Source organism: Amaranthus tricolor, chromosome 10, assembly GCF_026212465.1.
Source record: "Amaranthus tricolor cultivar Red isolate AtriRed21 chromosome 10, ASM2621246v1, whole genome shotgun sequence".
Classification (NCBI taxonomy): domain Eukaryota; kingdom Viridiplantae; phylum Streptophyta; class Magnoliopsida; order Caryophyllales; family Amaranthaceae; genus Amaranthus; species Amaranthus tricolor.
The window spans coordinates 8,648,512-8,670,071 of record NC_080056.1 but is presented as its reverse complement, the minus strand read 5'-3'; the positions used below and the strand labels follow the sequence as shown (position 1 = coordinate 8,670,071).

At 33.9% G+C, this 21,560-nt stretch overlaps 2 protein-coding genes and 1 long non-coding RNA gene across 3 annotated transcripts; 1 reads left to right on the top strand and 2 right to left on the bottom strand.

Moving 5' to 3' along the window:
- The first annotated feature begins 917 nt into the window (after positions 1-917).
- On the top strand, positions 918-6,466 carry LOC130825262 (uncharacterized). Its single transcript, XR_009046865.1, has 3 exons — positions 918-1,492; positions 2,248-2,321; positions 6,184-6,466. It is a non-coding gene; the product is annotated as an uncharacterized LOC130825262 (long non-coding RNA).
- A 2,434-nt stretch (positions 6,467-8,900) lies between these two features.
- Positions 8,901-12,807, bottom strand: LOC130825261 (pentatricopeptide repeat-containing protein At2g13420, mitochondrial-like). Its single transcript, XM_057690396.1, has 2 exons — positions 12,575-12,807; positions 8,901-11,587 (listed from the first exon to the last, which is right to left on the bottom strand). The coding sequence occupies exon 2, from the start codon at positions 11,158-11,160 to the stop codon at positions 9,595-9,597; it is 1,566 nt and encodes a 521-aa protein (XP_057546379.1). The 5' UTR covers positions 11,161-11,587; positions 12,575-12,807; the 3' UTR covers positions 8,901-9,594.
- A 6,109-nt stretch (positions 12,808-18,916) lies between these two features.
- On the bottom strand, positions 18,917-19,792 carry LOC130824798 (uncharacterized). The gene is made up of 2 exons (XM_057689814.1): positions 19,711-19,792; positions 18,917-19,233 (listed from the first exon to the last, which is right to left on the bottom strand). Exons 1-2 carry the CDS (start codon positions 19,790-19,792, stop codon positions 18,917-18,919), a joined length of 399 nt encoding a protein of 132 aa, XP_057545797.1.
- Positions 19,793-21,560: the final 1,768 nt, after the last annotated feature.

The following is a 21,560-nucleotide window of genomic DNA, read 5'->3' as shown; positions in this document are numbered from 1 at the left end:
TTACACCTCTTTTTTTTCCTTCTTTCTTTAACATTGAGATTCTATTGATATGGAGAATTGCATGCAGTGGAATACATCAAAAGAGGTACGATTATATCTACTTTTTAATTTTAATTTATTTCTTTTCTTTAATAATTTAGCTTGACTCCCCTTCTAATTTCGAATTATATAATCAAAGTGTTGTTTGATTTCATTTAATTAAGTTGATGTTTGATTATGTTAAAATCATTTTGTTTGTTGTTGTTTAATTGTGGTTTTAAATTTTATTGTTTAATTTAGGTTAATTTATGAAGTTTCCTTTTCGAAGATGAATATGAATATTTGCATGAGATATTGGTATGGTGGGAAGTTTAAGGAGTCAATTATTGTTAATATTGAATATATTGGAGGGTAGGGAAGAATATTTTCTATTGATCCTAATGATTTGTGCTAAGATTTTATTTGGAAGTTGGCTGAAAAATATTGTGTTGGCAAAAAAATATTAGATGTGAATTGGTCCAATTTAAAAACATATTTTAAAGGAAAAACGTAAACCAAGAACTACTTATGAGAGCGTTACCGTCATATATATTTCTAAAAAAATAAATGTAAAGTTAAACAACTATAAAATAATTTTATAAAATTTAACAACCAAACAATTTTTACAATTGAAATTGAAATTGTAACTAATAAAAAAATTAAATTTCTAGGTGAATCTCACTCTTTGATCCCCAAGCAATCATTGATCTGCATAAATAAGAATGCAAGAAAAGAAAAAAAAAAAACTCCTAAAATTAGGAATTTAAGTAAATTCAACTTCATCCCATAAAATAGTCCAGTTTGAAAATAATATAAAAAAATAAAATATAATTGAGTTGGAAAATCAATTTATGCATGTAACACTTGACAAATTAATATTTATAGAATTGGAAAAAAAACGTAAAATAAATATTAAAAATAGAAAATTATTTGGGTCAAAATTAGAAAAAAATATGAAATAGACAATTGGACCTTAGTGACTTTTTGATTCAATTAAAAAAAAATGATTGTAATAATAATAAAAATCAAAATCAGATTTAAATTTACATTTTTTTGGTCCCTAAACCCCAATTCATTTACGCCTCACACCCTTCCCATTGTTCTGAAAAACTTCAATCAAGAATGGCACCACATTCTTCCTCAAGATTCTCTTCTTCTTCTCCGTGTCAATTCAATCTCGCCATTTCTGTTGGTTGAGTACAACAACACCATTTTTACCATCTTCTTTCTTCTTCGTGTTCTTTGAATCCAAGGAGGTATAATGTAGCCTTTTCAATTGATTTATCAACGTACAGCAACCCCTCACCTCCTCTATTTTGTGTTCGGAAATTCGCACATACATTTGATTTCATGTGGGTCCAAAAACAGCAAGCAATCTTGATTCGCCAGGGGCTGTTGGTAGCAATGGCCTCCTTGCTCGCTTTGATTCGAAACCGCATCCTCCGTCTTTCTTGTGGGTCTTTGTTCTTGAAAGGTAGCACTCTTTTGATTCATGGATATTCCTATTGTATTCTTTTAATATTAATTTATATATTTCTTTTTTTTTTTCATGTTATTTTATCATTCTAATAATTTGTTCTCATCAAGAATCATTATCTTTTTAAGAATTGTTATACATATGTACTTGTTTCTATTAAATTCAAGAATCTATAATGTTTCAAATTGGGTTAAGATATGTTGTGATAATGGGGTTTATGTTGAGGTACACTTGTGAAGATGACATATTGGGTTAGTATGAAGTTATGAAAATTATGGAGATTTTGGGATTATTGTTGGAAATTATGGGATTTCATTGATAATAACGGTAATGGTCAAAATTTGAATAATTTGAGGGTCTTAAATGAATTAGGAGATTCTTGTATTTAATTGTGGGATAAAATATTTATTGTTCTTACTAAATTGGATAGTTTGATATTATTGGATGGTTTTTTTTAGATTCTTTTGAGTATTTTTGATTTTTGGGTTTAAATATATGTATTGTGATTAATGGAAATATAAAGAGAACTATGGAGGTATGTAATCTTTTAAAGTATGTATACTGGTTTAGATTGCAGTTATAATAATTTGATGACATATTGGAGTTTGAATTTGAACATACGCATTTCTTTAAAGATTAGAAATGCTAGAGTAAACTCTTGGTATGAGCTACACACATGGGAGTAGATGTAATAATTTAAATGTTAGATTAGTTGTACTGAACGCTCTTTTGTGATATCTGTTATGCTTCAGGAGACGATTTATCGGCGAAACCACTTTAGTTGATAGCTGTGAATCAAATCCGATTCTTTGAAGCATCATCGATGGTGAGTAGTAACAGTCCCTTAAAGGGGTCCGGCTAGACTTTATTTTTTGAAAATAAATTTTTTACTAAAGGTCTTTCGAAATTGAAAATTGTTGAGACAAATATTGTTGTGACTACTTATGTTGAGACAAAATTGTTGAGACAAATATTGTTATGACACTAAACTTGGTTTTGTTCATAACTTGACCCCATATATATATATATATATATATATATATATATATATGGCTGATAAAGGACTCAAGGAAAGAAGACACTTTAGAATGGAGAGTTGATTTGGGTGTAGTTAAGAAAAGAGAGGTTTATGAGAAAGAGACACTACAAACTAATGCTCAGGGCAGAAGGACTATTAAAGATAATATCTAGGAATTTAAAGTTTTCTACATGGATATCTAGCTTAGGAATATGGAATCCATCCAACATTAAACATTAGAGACTTAGTCTTATACCATGGCAGCTCAGAATTAAGAACAAATATAAAAGATACAAGTATAAAAAATCTCATTAGTAACCTCCTATTTGTATCTTTTATTGAAATAAAAGATACAAATAATATTTCTAACAGAAGATACAAATAAACCATATTTGTATCTTTTAATTAAACAAAAGATACAACTAATGTATTATTTGTAAAACAAACGATACAAAAAATACTAATTTGTATTGTTTGTTTAAACTTGCAATATGAATAAGTCTTATTTTGTATCCTTTATCCTAAAAAAAAAATACAAATAAGTTACCTCCTTGTTTTTGATCCCACTTTGATATTAGAGTCGTGACATTACTACTGCTTCATGAAAAAAACCCTCTATTCTTCGAAAAACCTAATTTCGACTGAAAATAGGCGCATATGATGTTGGATCTACTGCTGCTTCCAGTTTTTGCTTCCATAACTACTGCTTCCAACTGTTCATAAATCATTTCAAGTCCATTCTCTATTCTTTTACTCAAATTTGTGGATTCTTTTTTTTGTTATTCAATGGGAAACTACGTTATTGATGATGAATTTTGAGCAATTTTTGCTTAATTCGTTTAAGGCTTTGGAGAATTTACTACTTTTTCAAGGAGTGAAAAAATATTCAATCTTCTTAACTCACAAAACTGTTGTTATGTGAAGAGTTTAGAAATTTAAGGGCTAGAAGATTGAATTCATATGGTAAGTTTATTTTCCCTTCTTTTTGGTATTCCTTTGGTTCTTCTAAGAGGAACAAACGTTTCAATTTCTTATTTAAGTTCATTAATTTTGTGGATTTTTTTATTTTGGTAAGATCTTCAAGAAGAAATTATGGTTTCCGAGTGTTTTTAAGTTTTGAGGGCTAAAAAGTATAGTTTTGAACTAGTAAAAGGAATAGTTTTTAGGTTATTCAGAAATTTCTTTTCTGTGTTTAAAATGGGTCTGATTCATCTAATACATTTGGCCTTGTGTGTATAGATATAAAGATTTTCTAGGTTCTGTTTCAGATGATTTTCCAAACAACATAGTTCAATTAAATTAGCATCAAATTGTTTGAGAATTCGTGTTTTGATTGTTTATTGGAATAATTTTTTGTGTAGCATGTTTTACTGGTAGAGTGATTGAGAAATTATTGGGTTCTTGATGCAGTTTTTTTTATATTGATCTTGTTGTAATTTTTTTGTTGATGAAATACGTTGATTTGTGTGTTGCTGATAAGTTTCGATAGATGCATAAACTTTGCTTATTGTAAAGCAAAGGAAGCTCAAGTGCCTCTTTTTATATTTTGGTGTTCAAGTGGATGAACTGGGCTCATTTCTGTATTCCACACCTGATTCAAGCAGGAGATGTACTAAACATAGTTTTATTGGGGTATATCATGAGCATTTTCGTAGTCATTGTTCCATTTGTGTGATACTAAACATATTTTATGGAGGTAAGCAAATACAGTTGGTTGCTGTCAATCTTGTTTCGTACGGTTCTCCTTATGTTCAGCACACGTTTCCCCCATGTTCGACACATCTCAACCGCTTCAACACACTTCCCTACGATCAGTAATTCAATACAAGTAGAACAAATTCTTCCTTGCTTCTAATGTTAACTTAACGTAGACAGTAGCCACCTTCAACCCAAGCAGCACACACGTTTTTCCTTGCTTAAACTTGTTGCTTTCTTTGTTGATCTTTGTTAATTTAACCATAGGTAATGTTCAGCACACCCAACTGTTTCTCCTAAGTTTAGCACCTATTCTACTGTTCGTTTATACACGTTCCTTCACTACTATACCTTGCTTCTCATGTTTGTTTTAAGCTTCTTGGATCCACATTTATTCAGCATAAATAACTTCCAGTTGCCTTATAAGTTGCTGACTCATGCTTGGCTATTGGACATGTGTTGGGTTAAGCTGATGTTTCTTTGAATGAATTGGATGTGTCTTTCTCGTAAGTCTCTGCACTGCTTTGACTTGAACTAAATATGTGTGCTTGATTGATAGTTAGTTAATTACTAACTCCTTACAATAGCATTAGTACTAGCTTTTCTTTTGACTAAACTATCCTAAAATGTTATTTGCATTTTAAGAAAGTTCTAAACAAAGTTTAATAAAGTATGAAAAGAAAAAATGGCATGTTGTGGGACTTGCACCTCGTTGTCTTCTATCAATTTTTCCTTTGCAGTTGTTTAACTTTGATTTTCCATATGATGCAACAACTATTATATGACTTGGCAAGGTTATCAAAACTAATGATATAATGCAACAACCATTAAGATAATAGATATACAACAAGTCAAACAAAAGGGAGGCCTTTCAAAATTTAGTTCCATCACATGATTGTACTTTTGATTTGCACATTTCTGGAAATAAATTAAAGATTATCGAAAACTATATTTATGATTAGAGTTTTGGTACATTTTTGGAATAAATTATGGAGTTTATTGGATTTGATCATCATACTTGATTAGAGTCATCTCTTGTAGTATAGGGATTTATCTTATTTATTTATTTGGAGAATAGGCATCCTGTTGTAGTATAGGGATTTAGCTGCTGCTTATATCAGTCGATGAGGAACTTATTATGAAGTTTATTGGATTTGATCAGCTCAAAATAACAGCATAATGGCAGGGAAATTTCCGTCACAAGCATTGGTATATCAACAACCAGTGAGCAGTGGGGCACTGACGAACATACAATCAGGTTTATCACTGGTTGATTGGTATATCAACAACCAGTGAGTAGTGGCAAACTGGCAAACGTAAAGTTGTAGCATACTTGATAGTTTGGAATTGATTAGCATATACTTGAGACTGACCACCTGCAACTCCCCGACTATAGCAAAAACAGGCCATCAGTTGTAGCACGGGGACCACCCGTAGCAAAACTTGAGAGCTAGGAACCATTCAACTCGCAAAAAACCCTTTGCTTTTATAAATGCATAATACAAGTGAGTTAAATTGTGTTATTGGTTTTATTCACTTGAATTTTTATCCCTTGGATGTCCACGTGCTTAATTTAGTTACTTTGTTGCATCTTAATTAAATATGTTGTCATTGAGATAAGGCATCATTTGCTGCTAGCATAGGTGTGCTTTCTTGTGTTTGATGTGAATGTGTAACTTCTTGTGATGCACTGTATTTTTGTTGTTGGGATTGATAGTCTACGTTGTTGAATCTCCTGGTACCAAGTTACCTTCATAGATCATGGCAATGTTTTTTTTTATGCTACTGTCTCTATTAAGTGTAGACCTTCTGCTTGTTTATCCAATGTATTGTATCTATTATTTTGCTGCTGATAAGCTGCTGTTGGGGGAGAGCATTCATTTTGTTTTATATATGATTAGTATAATAAGTATGATGCATATATTATTGGTAAATATTTGTAAAATAATATGGGAGAGTTTATATATTGACGCAGTTGTCATGTGCTTATGTCGCCTCTGTGTCTTTGAGCTTAAAGCTACGTAACATGTTATATGGTTTTGCATCTACACAATGAACACCAACAAAAAGCCAGCAACGGATCATCACCAGCAGGCAGCAGATTCATTACTTGGCAGCTGGATCATCAAATTGTATGATTTACAACAGAATAGTTATATAGAATTTTCTTGTTCTCTTTTGCCAAGAGTTGTATAGCATTATAAGAGATATACTTTTGTTAATTTATAATATTTAATAAAAATATAGTTTTTTGTTTATTCTAAATTTCTAATTATTTATTTTATTTATTATTTTTATTTAATATATAGCATTAAACAATAATAGCAAATATATTATTTGTATAAATTATTGAAAAAATAGTATTTGTATCGTTTGTATCAAACAACCGAAACAAATAACAGTTATTTGTACCTTTTGTTTCAAACCAAAGATACAAATAATAGGTTATTTGTATCGTTTGTTTCAAACAAGCGACACAAATAATCTGTAATTTGTGTTTTTAGTTTTAAACCAAAGATACAAATAACTCTTATTTGTATCTTTGGTTTTCAAACGGTACACATGATGTGTTATTTGTAACTCTCTTATTAGTAACGTCAAACATAAGATACAAATATAACCTTAAAACTAAGATACAAATAATGATTTTTTTACTAGTATTCTTTCGAAAAAAGAAGGAATCAAACCAAGTTTTGTAGATATGATGGTCAACACAAGCAAGCAAGAGATGCCATGTACCTTGAAGAATGATTTGTCCAAGATCTTGGAAGCACAAGAGTTGGAGGTAGCCAATGAATTAAACAAGATCATGCATGTATTACACAAGCAAGAAAACTATTATGCATGTTCCACATGAGAAAGGGCCATATTGCTTACTAAATATTAGGCTTCAAAACATGTAATTAGATAAGGAAGAAGTTATGTAATGAAACAACTTTAAATGTGCGAACTATAATAGCTATTATAAAAGAATATAATTATGTTAAGGTTGTTATTAAGGTTGGGGAAGGTGATAAAGGCCTATCCAACTCACACACCTAGGGGCATATACATACAAGCCTTCCCTAAATTGTAAGAAAAAAAAAAAAGAGAGATTTGAACGAAAATAAAACAATACCAAGAGGTGTTTCAAAAAAGTGTTGTCTTTCAAGGGGATTGACTTGTTTGTCCATCCTATCTTGTATTTTAATTCTTGTGAGTGAAACAAGGACAAGTTGTACACAAGAAACTTGGTGAGTCAAGCCAAATTCAGGCGTGGAGATTCTAGGCTCCCAAGAGTAAATATGGAGGGTTTGAGTCAAGATTAGAAAACATCTTATCATATCTATGGATAGCTTAAATTTTACGGGTTTTATACCACATCCCTCCGGTTGTGGCAGGTATGGGTATAAATTTGGTGGTTATACTTAGAGGTGTTCATTCGGGTGATCGGGTCGGTTTCGGACGGGTGTCATTCGATTCGGTTGCATTTCGGATCGGTTATTTTTCGGCTGTGTGTTACAACGGGTTACACTCGGGTCTAGTCGGCTAGTCACGGTTCAGTTGGAGATCAGTTATTCAAGCTATCGGGTTAGCATCAGATCGGTGTCGGTTGAAGTTCGTATCGAATGTCAATCGGTCTCGGGTTGTCATCGATTACTAATTGGTTCGGTTTTGTCGGGTACAGATCGTATTCGAGTATGTTTTTTAATGCAAAATTCAGCTACATATTACTAATTACTATCGATCGAATTGATATCAAATTAAGCTGTTAGTCAACTTTTAATTGATGACAAGATTCCCTTTATTTAAAGCAAAATAGTTAAAATGCAAATCAATTAGTAATTATTATTACTTTGTTACTTTTACTTGTTGTACCGGAAATTAAAATTATAAAATTCTATCAATATTCATCTAATTCGATTAAAAGTAGTTAAATAAACATCGGCCATTGATTATTAACTCTAAATATAGGAAACCATGTATTTATAAAATTTAATTTATTAAAATATCTAACACTTTATTAGATTAACAAATAAGATGATTGAATATGAGTCTATCATACTTCTATGTTAACAATTAGTTCAAGTTTACAGCAGTTCAATCTAAAATTCGTTCGGGTTATGTCGGTTTTAGGCTGATAGAATTCGATTTCGAGCATGATTCGGGTCGGATATCACTCGGGTCGGTCATTATTAGGTTTGGGTAATCTCTGTTAACGGTTATGTGTCGGTTACAAAAATCGATTACAGCTTGGATTCAACTTTCCCAGTTTCGGTTATCAACCGGTTCGGGTATAATTTCTGTTCGATAAACCAAAAAAAGGAACACATTTTCGGGTCGGTTTACTTTCGGTTTCGGTTCGAATTTTCGAGTCGGATCACTTTTGAACAACTCTAGTTATACTAGTAAAAAAAGTCTAATTTGTAATCCCCTATTTGTATCTTTTGTTGAAATAGAAGATACAAATACAACTATTTGCATCTTATATTCTAACAAAATATACAAATAAACACAATTTGTTTCTTTTAATTTAACAAAAGATACAAACTATGTATTATTTGAATCGTTTGTAAAACAAATGATACAAATAAGGCTCATGTGTATGGTTTGACTAAACAAACGATCAAAATAAGTCTTTTTTGTATCGTTTGTAAAACAGACGAATACAAATAAGACTTCTTTGTATCGTTTGTCTAAAAACGATACAAATAATAAATAACGTGTCGCCCAGAATTAGATTTTTTACTCTTAATCAGAAGCATTTCAAGGCTCAAGTTCCAGTCCACAAACTGTTTATTAATGCACAAATTATATGATTAGTAACACATTGTGATCACCAACTCCGAAAAGGTACTTGACGCAAATTTTTGACCATGGGAACATCTCATTATTTTTGAAAATGAATTATACCATAGCCCTAAACTCAGTTTAAAGTCTAGACATTATTCCATGTGGCATAACATTCAGATTACTAACTAAAAATAAATGGCTGCACTTGAATTAAAAAGCCCGTACTAAAATAGAAATTTCTAATCAATCATCGTGATTTGTAAATTACTATAGTAAGAGTGATTTGTCAATATTACAAATAGCCGTTATTTACTTAGACTACCACGTCCTATAATGCTCTTTTGATCAAACAGATGTTGATATCTCCGAGTGATTAAGCAGACAGACTTGAAATCTATTGGGCTTTGCCCGTGAAGGTTCGAACCCTGCTGTCGACCCCACCTTTTACTGAATTTTTTCCCATCAACGTCAATTTGTAGGATAGACAAAACCAACTCATAATTGCCAACTGCATTTGAAACATCAATGGTGAAACTGTAATTCAGAAGTCTTCCAGTGCTCAGTTTCCCATCCAAACAATGGTCATTAATGCACACATTATATGATGAGTGATTCATCTCTTGTATGGATGAAAGTGGTAATCTTCAAACTCAGACCCAAATGATATAGACTCCTCCTCAAGTTTTTTCTTCAATCTCCTCCATGTTCTAAGCTTATCAGCTTGTATTAATCCTCGATAAAGCATCGCAAACGTGACCTTTTGTGGAAGAAACCCTTTCTCAATCATTTGCACAAAATACTTACAAGCCTCCCTCCACTTCTCTTTCTCAATCAACCCATGAATTAACACGGTATATGAGTCCAAATCAGGTCCGGCCCCAGCTTCTTTCATATCATTCCATATCTCCTCAACAATCTCCATCTTATCCAATTTCACAAACATTTGCACCAAAATATTATATGTGTGCAAGCTAGGAACACACACACCTTCCTTTTTCATCCTCCTATACAAATCTAAAGCTTTTTCTGCGTCCTTTCTTCCTCTAAACTCCTTAAAGAAACAATTATATGTTACAGCACTTGGTGTAACTCCATTATCAACCATCTCATTTAATAACTTCTCAGCTTCTTCCATCCTTCCACATGAACTAAGACACTTAACGACCGACGTATAGGTAGCCACACTCGGAGAAACCCCTTTCGCTTTTATGATCTCCAATCTATCTAAAGTCAAATCTGGCTTATGTGCACGACTACACACATGAAGTACAATAGAGTAGCTAGTAACATCAGGTTCAATCCCTCTCTCACGCATTTCATCGAGCACCTTATCTGCAGCACGAATTGTCCTGTCAAACCTCTCATCCGGGTGTAAACTCGATTTCCTACAAATACCGTTAAGCAAAATATTATAACAAACTACATTAGGTTCAATTCCTTTATCAATCATCTCCCTCAACAATTTTTCCCCCATATCAACCCTCCGAATTTTACACCACCCATCAATCAAAACAGCAAAAACTTTCACACATAATTCAAACTCAGATTTCCTTTTATTAAAAAACTCCATTGCAACTCTAACATGCCCATACTTACACAATGTATCAATCACATAAACAAAATCATCTCTAGTAGCCTTTGTTTCAATAAAACAAGGCATATCATCAAAAACCCGAATAGCTTGTCGGGTAAAACTAGCAGCAATCAAACGACGAATAAAAATCAAAAACGTTGCGTTTTGGGGTTTTAAATTTAGGGTTTGCATTTTGAGAATAAGCTGCCAAATAACATCAAATTGACGAACTTTTCCAAGAATATCAATCATAAGATTAAAACATTCAACATCAATCGAGGAAGAATGACATGACATTGAATATGAGAAGAAAGAAAGCGCGATTTTAGAGAGGTGAGATAGACGAATTAGGGTTTGATGAATAAGAAAAGAAGAAAAAGATATACCATGGAGTTGAAGAGAAGACTCCATAGAGTGAAAAGGGTTGTGATGTTCGATTAAAATGTTGGCGATCAAATCTGCGTCGTGAGTTGGTTGCAAAGAAGGAATGGAAGGTTTTTTTGAGGAAACTGTAGATGAATTGGGGGAAAAAGAGGACAGAAGACGAGAAATGGAAGGAAAAAATCGTTGAAAATAAATTGATTTTGAAATGAGTTGTGCCGCCATTAATACTATGCTGTTTTCCGGTGCTGTATGTAATGCTAATGAGAAAGAAAAGGGAGAAAAGGCTTTCTAATTGTATGATATCATATATCATATCCTACAATACAATATCCTACACCATAATCATACTCCCTCATATTCTACCCATTGGTACTAACAACTAGTTTCTTGAAAGATCGTCCTTTTAAGAAAAGATCTTCAAACCCAACTAATGTATGCTGCCAGCTTATTTAAAAAAAAAATTAAAATCCCAACATCAATAGCAGGATGCGGGTTTTAAAGTTGAACCTTCCATATTCCAATGAACATCCTTAACATCTCTTCTTGAAAACCACCCTTGTAATTATTGCAGTAATCAAGGTTGTCAGGATTGGGATTCTACGCAGGATCAAAATCATCAGGTAGGATCGGATCGTTGGATCGGTCGATTCTACAAATTTGCAGAAATGACAAGTTGTATTATGACCATGTTTATTGTTTGATCATTTTCAATATAAAAAAGCACTAAAAACACATAAAAGGATATTAAAAACCACATTAAAAGGTATAGCACTAGTGTAAAAAAAGCCAGCAATTTGTTAACAAACTTGTTCTCTTTCTTCTTTTTTAAATGTTTGATCAAGTGTTGTTTGGAAACCATGCTTACTTCTATTAACAAAAGCATCCATACCTCCTCTCAACCTTTGATTACCCCCACTTTCACATTCTTCCTCACCAATGTTATTTAGTTTTTTTCTTTTTGCACTAGATGCTTCTGAAGTTGCTTCTAACAATGCTCTAAACTTAGAGTTAACATCGTTAGGAAATTGCAAACAACCTTCAACATTAATACCAATGCAAGCAAGATGATGCTTATGCCTAAAAATTCCACCAGAACGTAAACCACCACAATATTTACATTTAACTTTCTTAGCCATTTTATCAACTTCAATACATTGTTTCCAACCTGGATCAGTTCTACTACCCAGAGCATTTTTCCTCTTCTTATTAGAAGCAGACATTCTGCTATGTTGATAAAAACACTCATTTATTTATAATTGACAAATAATCAACATAATCATCATACAAGATTTCAATTCAACACATCATATAATTGAACAATCATCATACAAAATTAAGATTTCAAATAAAAATCAAAATCATCATACAAATCATCATAAACATGGTAACAGATTATCAACACTATAGTCATTAGCAAATAAATCATCATAAACATTGTAACAGATTATCATAAACATTGTCAATACTCTTCGACATTTTCAGCATTTCTAGCATTTGAGCATGAAAATAAAAATCAGATGACAAATTCACAATTGCAGATGTCAATACTCTTCCACATTTGATCATGAAAATCAGAACCAAATTCGACAATAGTCATTAGCAAATAAATTCGACAATAGAACATCAAAATACTCACATAGATTGCGGTGAAGAACCAGAGATGTAGGGCGGAGGCTGCTGTGGTAAAGATTCGACAAGAGCAGAATGAAGATGGTGAAGGGAAGCTGTGGAGAGAAGAATGAAGATGGAGGTGTGGGTTTAGCCGTTTAGGGATTTCAGTGAAGCTGCGGGTTTGGGGGAAAATGAAGGTGTCGGGCTGATAAGGTTTAATTAAGGTTTTTGGAGATTTTAGAAGGTCAGGACCAATATTCGTGTATAGGATCGCGATTCTGCTCGATTCCAACCGATTCCACCAATCCTGTCTATGATCCTATCTGATCTCGATCCTACACACGATTCTAGTTGTTGGCACCAATTTAGATCGTAGGATTGTACGATCCTACGATTCAGATGACGATTTTGATAACCATGACAGTAATCTTAAAAAAGAGGGTTTCATAATATCAATGAACATCATTAACATCTCCTTTCATTCAGTAGAAACACTACGGATGCTTTCATAAAAGAATTCGATATTCACCACAATCGTCTCTAAGTTTTGCGATATTATATAGAAGGAAAAAGAAAGACAAATATTTGGTTCTTGATTTTTTTGAAATTAAACCCACAATTATTATTTTGTCTTTTAAAATTGTTTTTCTATAAAAATTAATTGAAAAAAATCCCCTGTTGTTTTTTTGAGGAAGAAAAAAAAAAGAAATTAAGAATATTGTAAGTAGGCATTAAGGATTATAGGTAGGCATTAAGCATTTATAGTTTAAGAAATTAATGAACACAATGACGTTGAACATGATGATGAGAATACAATATGTATTAAGTGTATTGTAAATTGACATTACGTATGATGTAAGTAAGTATTATGTGCGTTGTAAGTTGGCATTAAGTATGATATAAGTTGACATTAAGTTTGATGTAAGTAGACAATAAGTCTAATGTAAATTGACATTAAGTCTAATGTAAATTGACATTAAATATGATGTAAGTAGGTATTAAATCTGATGTAAGTTGGCATTAAATTTAATGTAAGTAGGCAATAAGTGCGCTGTAAGTTGGTATTAGATATGATATAAGTTGGCTTTCATATCTAATACCAACTTACAGCGCACTTATTGCCTACTTACATTAAATTTAATGCCAACTTACATCAGACTTAATACCTACTTACATCATATTTAATGTCAATTTACATTAGACTTAATGTCAATTTACATTAGACTTATTGTCTACTTACATCAAACTTAATGTCAACTTATATTATACTTAATGCCAACTTACAATGCACATAATACTTACTTACATCATACTTAATGTCAATTTACAATACACTTAATACATATTGTATTCTCATCATCATGTTCAACGTCATTGTGTTCATCAATTTCTTAAACTATAAATGCTTAATGCCTACCTATAATCCTTAATGCCTACTTACAATATTCTTAATATCTTTTTTTTTCTTCCTCAAAAAAACAACAGGGGATTTTTTTCAATTAATTTTTATAGAAAAACAATTTTAAAAGACAAAATAATAATTATGGGTTTAATTTCAAAAAAATCAAGAACCAAATATTTGTCTTTCTTTTTCCTTCTATATAATATCGCAAAACTTAGAGACAATTGTGGTGAATATCGAATTCTTTTATGAAAGCATCCATAGTGTTTCTACTGAATGAAAGGAGGATGTTCGTCGAAAGTAAAACCCTAGATTTGAGTTTTATGATTTTATAAATTCTGCATTTGGTTGAATCAAGCGTTCTGTGGATTTCGATTATGTTTAATTGTTTGATTGATTTCAATTTGATACGATAATTCTACTACTAACTGTGACTTTATCCCTTTTGCTCGCAAATTTGAATTTTGGCTCAAATCTTTTTCATTTCTTTTGATTATTTTAAACTTTACTGGATTCGATCTATTCTAATTGATATCATTTGGTTGATCATGTGGGCTTATGTTATGTAATAGTCTATATAATTTTGTTTTGTTATATTTTGTGTTGTATATTATGTCAGTGAGTCAATCTTTTTGGGGTTTGAGTATAAGATTGTTTTGCAGTTTGATATTTCTGTTCTGGAATGAAAGGAGCCCAGAGGCCAGAGAGTTAGAAATTGAAATATTTGGTTGTAAGTTTTGCATACATCATCATCATTCTCCTACCCAGTGTCTCTCGCTCAAACAAAATTAAGGACAGGGGCTGGAGAGGGAAAGACGGCGGCAACTCATACCTATAAAGGAGAGCGCAGCCAAAGGAGTCCCCCAACTCAAGGAAGATAAAGAGACATAGATACACGAGAAAGGTAACTTAAAGGCCAATAAAAAAATAAAAAAATAAAATAATAAAAAAAAAGGAGAACCTACTACAAAATGAAAACAAAGAACTAAAAGAAAGGAAACGAGAAAAGCAAGAGGTTAAGGACACTAAAAGGTACACTAAGAGAACATCAGTAATCTAAGACGTGGATATGGCGTCTCCAAATACTCTTATCCCTAGTCAGGTCCGCAGAGAGGTTTAAGTCATGCAAGTCAACTTTTATTTGCTCATCCCAAGTTCTCCTGGGTCTTCCTCGACTCATATTATCCTCTACTATAATGTTTTCTACCCTCCTCATAGGGGCGTCGAAAGTATTTCTCTGCACATGTCCAAACCACCTCAATCTATTTTCGCGCATTTTTCCACATATAGGGGCTACCCTTAGTTTGTCTCTAAACTCTTGGTTCCTAATTCGAGTCATCAATGTGTTCCCACACATCCATCTCAGCATACGCATCTCTGTAACTTCCATCTTATGTTCGACAATCTTCTTTACAGGCAAACATTCGGTCCCATATAGCAGAGCAGGTCTGATCACATCACATAGCACTGCGTTGGCTGCTCGCTAGGGCTGAACATAGTTTGGTCTAAACCGTAAACCAAACCGGATCAAACCGTAATTTAAATATTTGGTCTGGTCCGGTTTTTTTTTATTAAAAAAAGGTTTTCGGTCCGGTCTCGATTTTAAAATTTTTAGACCAGACCGGACCGTAAAACCGTAATAAATTCCGGTCTGGTGAATACCGTAAACCGTACACCGGAACCCGTAATTTCCATTTTATTTAAAATTTTAAATGTTACTATTATAACATTATGATTGGGTTTTTTTAATCTCTGATTCCGAAGCTCTCCCTCGATCTCTTCTCCTTCTCCCTCGTTCCTTCTCGTTCTCCCTCGATCCCTTCTCCTTCTCCCTCGATCCCTTCTCCTTCTCCCTCGATTCCTTCCTTCTCCTTCTCCCTCGATTAATCTCTGAAGACTCTGATTTCTCCTTCACTGTACCAAACGACAGATACCACTCTCCAGGTCTACACTTCCACACCAGCTGTGCTGTGCTTCTGTGCTTCTTCGAGGCTTCGACGCTCCTCCTTCAACACTTCACCACCGAATCAAGTGTAGAATCTCGTAATGTAAGTATATTAGTTGATTTTTTGATTTTTTAGGGTTTTTTTATCAGTTTTTGTTTAAATTCGAAGATGAATGGATTGCTTCTGGTGGTTATGGACGAATGGATTGCTTCTGGTGGTTATGCTAATCCTAAGAAAATGCAAGAAAATGTTAATATGTTGAATGTCCTCCTTCAGTTTTTTTTATTAGTTTTTGTTTGATATGTTAAATGTTAATGTTAATATCTTCATCAAAAGTCTTTGATATGTTGATATGTTGTTGATATTGTAGACTAAATAGATTGTTGATATTGATTGAAAACAGAATATCTGGAATATATGTGAAATATTCTTTGTAATGACAAGTTGTAACTTGTAAGTATTGGTAGTTCAATTGTAGATGTCAATGGATGAACCTTTTATAGTTTGCGATAAAAATGAAGTGGATGATCAGGATGGTAATGAAATCAAAAAGAACGAAGCTATGAGCAAGTAAAGGAGGAAGCTTGTGAAACCAAGATCCGACATATGGGATCACTTCACCAAATTTACAAACAAAAATATGGAAAAGAAATGTAAGTGCAACTATTGCGGTCGTGAATATAAGTGCAATCCTAGTGTAAATGGGACTAGTACTTATAGAGCACATTGAAGTAAGTGTCCTAGATTTTCACTCAATAACAAATCAAATGCTATTCAAACACAATTGAGTTTTCAATCAAGTGTTAATGAACAAGGGGAACAAGAAGCTCACATAAGAGTTGGATGTTTAACTATGAGACTTGTAGGAAAGGCTTAGCGTTCATGATAATTGTTGATGAACTTCCCTTTAGATTTGTTGAAGCCTAGGGGTTTAGGTACTTTTGCTCACAGATGTTAAATAAGTTTGTGGTTCCTTCTAGACTGATTGTTGCTAGTGATTGTTACGAGATGTTTTTGGATGAAAGGTTGAAACTAAAATCTTTTTTTAAAACTAATTGTAGGAGAGTATGTCTTACTACTGACACATGGACTTCAATTCAAAAAATTAATTATATGTGTTTAACTGCTCATTTTATTGATAATGATTAGAAGTTAAATAAAAGAATCTTAAACTTTTGTCCAATATCAAGTCATAAAGGTCAGGCCATTGGAAAGGCAATTGAGAAATGTTTGCTTGCTTGGGGTCTTGAAAATGTGATGACCATTACTGTTGACAATGCTATTTCTAATGACACTGCAATTGCTTATTTAAAAACAAGAGTCAAAACGTGGGGAACTAGTGTGTTGAATGGAGAATATTTGCATGTAAGATGTATTGCTCATATCATGAACTTAGTGGTTAATGATGGTCTTAAATTAGTTACTGATGCTGTTTGTCGAGTTCGAGGTGCTGTTAAATTTATTTTATCTTCTCCGTCTAGAATTGAAAAGTTTTATAAGTGTGTTTCGGATGAGAAGATTCCATCAAAAAACATGTTGTCTCTTGATGTGGTCACACGGTGGAACTCAACTTATTTGATGTTAAGCATTGCTTTGAAGTTTATATTGGCATTTGAGAGGTATGATGGGGAAGATCCAAATTTTCATGAGCATCTTCTAGATGCCCATGGTTATGGGAATGGTTTAGGAAAGCCTACTACTAATGATTGGGACCAAGTGAAGAACTTAGTTCAATTATTAGAAGTGTTTTATAATTTAACTTTGCGTGTGTCTGGTTCACAATATGTTACTTGTAATGGTTGTTTTGATGATATAACTGATGTTGATTGTTTGCTAAAAGATTGGTGTGAAAGTCTTGATTATGAGTTTAAGGAAATGGCAAAGAGAATGAAAGAGAAGTGTGATAAGTATTGGGGGGATCCTAAAAAACTAAATGTTATGCTATATGTTGCTGCTGTACTTGATCCTAGATATAAATGGGAAACTGTGAAATTTGGGATAAGACAAATGTACACAAAAGATAATGATGCTTCTGTTGTTTGTATCGGGTAAAGAATGCCCTTTATGATTTATATGATGAATACAAAGGCTTTCATTCCACATCCGCAACAACGAACCAAAGTGATGGTGCTTCAAGTTCTAGCAAAGATGTAGAACCTAGTCTTCCAAAAAAAGGACTTATGAGATCTAAGTTTAAAAAACTCAAAGAGTCTCGTGAGGAAGGAGAATTGACTAAAACAAAGGTGGACAAGTATTTAGATGAGGTTACAGAAGAAGATGGAGATGGCTTTGATATTTTGACATGGTGGAAAAACAATAGTTCAAGGTTTCCCATTCTTTCTCTTGTAACTCGTGATGTGCTAGCCATTCCTATATCCACAATTGCATCGGAAATTGCCTTTAACACTGGAGGTCGAGTTCTAGATTGATTTCGAAGTTCATTAAGTCCAAAGATGGCAGAAGCTCTTATTCCTTGTCAAGATTGGCTTCGTGCTTCTTCTCCAAAAGTTGAGGAGTGCTTGGAGGATATAGCACAACTAGAGAACGGTATGTGATCTTTCATATCATGATTAGTATTATGTTTATTTTATAAAATCATATTTTTTGATGTTTGTTTTTATTGTATAGAGTTATCGAAGATCAATTTGGCTCCTTCAGTTATTGACGTTCCTTGATGTAATGATGCTTATTCATGAATGAAGTCGCTATTGCTGAGTGCTGACTAGTGACTACTATGAATTACTTTATGTTCTATATTATAAAATTAGTGATGTACTTAACTATTGAAAAATTGTAATGTTTCGAATTTGGTGATGTATTTTCTTTACAGATTGTCGTTTATCTTAGATTCTCAATTAAAAAAAATACAAAAAAAAAACCGTAGACCAGACCAAACCAGACCGTTCTAGAACGGTCTGGTCTGGTCCGGTCTGGTTTGGTCCGGTCTGGTGTCTTGACTGGTCTAGTCTGGTCTGAAAAATTTCCAGACCAGAATTTCTGGTCTGGTCTGATTTTTCTGTCAAACCAGACCAGACCGGACCGTGTACAACCTTACTGCTCGCCACTTGAGCCAACCCTCATGTATACGATGATTTACATCCTCGTCAATCTTCACATCCCTTTGAATGATCGATCCCAAATACTTGTACTTGGTTGTACTTTTAACAATTGTTTCATCTATGGACACCTCTGGTTCACCTACCGGTGATGACCCGCTAAAGTCCCAGCGAAAATACTCGGTCTTCGTACGGCTAATGCGCAATCCTTTATCTTCTAGAGCTTCCCTCCACTCATCCAATTTATTGCTAACCTCCTTTCTAGTCTCTGCTACTAGTACTATGTCATCAGCAAATATCATACACCACAGTACCGTCTCCCAAATAGATTTAGAAATTTCTTCCATTATGACAGTAAAAATGAAAAGGCTTAGAGCCGATCCCTGATGCAGTCCCACTTTAACCGGAAAAGGCTCCGTTATCCCCACCGGTGTTTGAATGTTAGTCGAAACTCTATCATACATATCTCGTATAGCCTCAATGTACACTGAAGAAATACCTCTAGCCTTGAGGCTATCCCAGATGACATGTCGTGGTATGCTATCATACGCTTTCTCCAAGTCAATGAACACCATATGCAGATCTTTCTTTCGTTTCCTGTATTTCTCCATCAGTCTCCTCAAAACATGATTTGCCTCAATGGTTGAGCTTCCTGGCATAAAACCGAATTGGTTCTTTCTAATCACCGTTTCCTGTCTAATCCTCCCCTCTATCACTCTTTCCCACAATTTCATTATGTGGCTTAGAAGTTTGATACCTCTATAGTTGCCGTATACTTGCGTATCGCCTTTATTCTTAAACAGAGGTACTAGTGTGCTATTCCTCCATTCTTCTGGCATCTTATGTGTCCTCAAAATAATATTAAAGAGGTTAGTCAGCCAACGAATGTCCTCTTCTCCTAAACCCCTCCACACCTCAATCGGGATGTTATCTGGCCCGACTGCCTTTGTTCTACCCATCTTTTTGAGAGCTTCTCCTACTTCTCCTGTGGTAATATCACTCGTTGACCCATATTCCATTAGTCTTTGGACGTCACAAATTTGATTATCCACCTCCTTTGGCCCCCTAGACTCATTGCGTAGCAAGGAGAAGTAGTTGAGCCATCTGGTTTTGATCTCCTCTTGTCTAAGGAGAACTCGTCCCCCTCATCCTTGATGTATTTCACTGCCTCTAAGTCTTGCCAGTGCTTGGCCCTAGTCCTCGCCAACTTAAAAATCTGTTTCTCCCCCTTTTTGGTATCAAGCTTCCGATACAAGTTCTCATAACCACGGTTTTTTGTCTCCGTTACCGCTTTCTTTGCCGCCCGCTTTACTTCTTTATAGTTCATTCTCTTTTCAATCCTATCCTCCTCTTCCGTGCATGCCATAAGGTCCTTAAATCTCTTATTTTTATCTTCTTTTCCACCTCATCATTCCACTATCATGACTCTTTGAACACTTTTGGTTTACCCGACGACATCCCCAACGTCTCTTTTGCCACTTTACTAATGGTTTTTGTCATGTTTACCCACATTTCATTCACATTTTCTGACTGACTTGAAAAGCCCAGTAAACTTATCTTATTTGACAGGGTTGTGGCAATATCCCCTTTAAGTCTCCCCCACATGATCTTTTCCTTGGACTTGAACTTCTTTCTGCGATATTCTTCCTCATCCTGAAAACCAGTACTAATAGCCTGTGTTGGGTGAGCATCTCTGTACCCAACACCACCTTACAATCTAAGCATGAGGCCTGATCTCCCTTGCGCACTAAGAAATAGTCAACTTGCGTTGCATATCCGTCGCTCTTATAAGTGGTCAAATGCTCGTCTTTCTTTCTGAAGATCGAGTTTGCTATGACCAAATCTTTTGCTATCGCTAACTCCAGCAAATTCTCCCCACTCTCATTCCTTGCCCCCAAACTAAACCCTTCATGTACCGAGTTAAAGTTGCCTGCATCTCTGCCTATATGTCCGTTAAAGTATCCTCCTAAGAAAACTTTCTCATCTTCCGGGATAGTTAGCATGAGGTCTCCTAGTTTATCCCAGAACTTGCCCTTCACCTGCTTATCAAGCCCAACTTGGGGCCCGTATGCACTGACAATAGATATGATCTCTTCCCCCACTACTATCTTAACTAACATAATCCAGTTACTACACCTCCTTACTTCAACCAATTGCTTCAGGATATCATTAGACATTAGGATGCCAACCTCGTTACGTCTGTCGTCCAAACCTGCATACCACAACTTATATCCCTTTATAACTTTTGCTTTTTGTCCCTTCCACCTAGTCTCTTGCACACATGCTACTACTTATAAAAAATATGACATTTTACGATAGTTTGATCTTAATTTTATGATGGTTTAACAGCTCAACGAGTTTTAGGGCTAGCTCATTAAAAGGAATATGACAGTTTTGCCCATGTCATTTCATCTTCTTTTTCGTTTCCTTTTGATGGGCTCACATTATTGGGCCTACTTTAATTTAAAGAGTTTTGAGTATAATATGTATATCACGTGTTAGGTTAGTGCCTTAGTGGGTAGCTCGTATATATTACTTCAAAATCTTCAATGGTGTGTGCGCTCGTCTTGTATTGTTTGTCGTTTAGTATTATCTTCCATTTATCCA

Coding starts and splice junctions, on each gene's coding strand:
- LOC130825261 (XM_057690396.1), bottom strand. CDS start 11,160: ATGGCGGCACAACTCATTTCAAAATCAATTTATTTTCAACGATTTTTT.
- LOC130824798 (XM_057689814.1), bottom strand. CDS start 19,792: ATGCCAGAAGAATGGAGGAATAGCACACTAGTACCTCTGTTTAAGAAT. Junction 19,234..19,710: donor AGTATACGGCAACTATAGAG/GTATCAAACTTC, acceptor CTGATGACATAG/TACTAGTAGCAGAGACTAGA.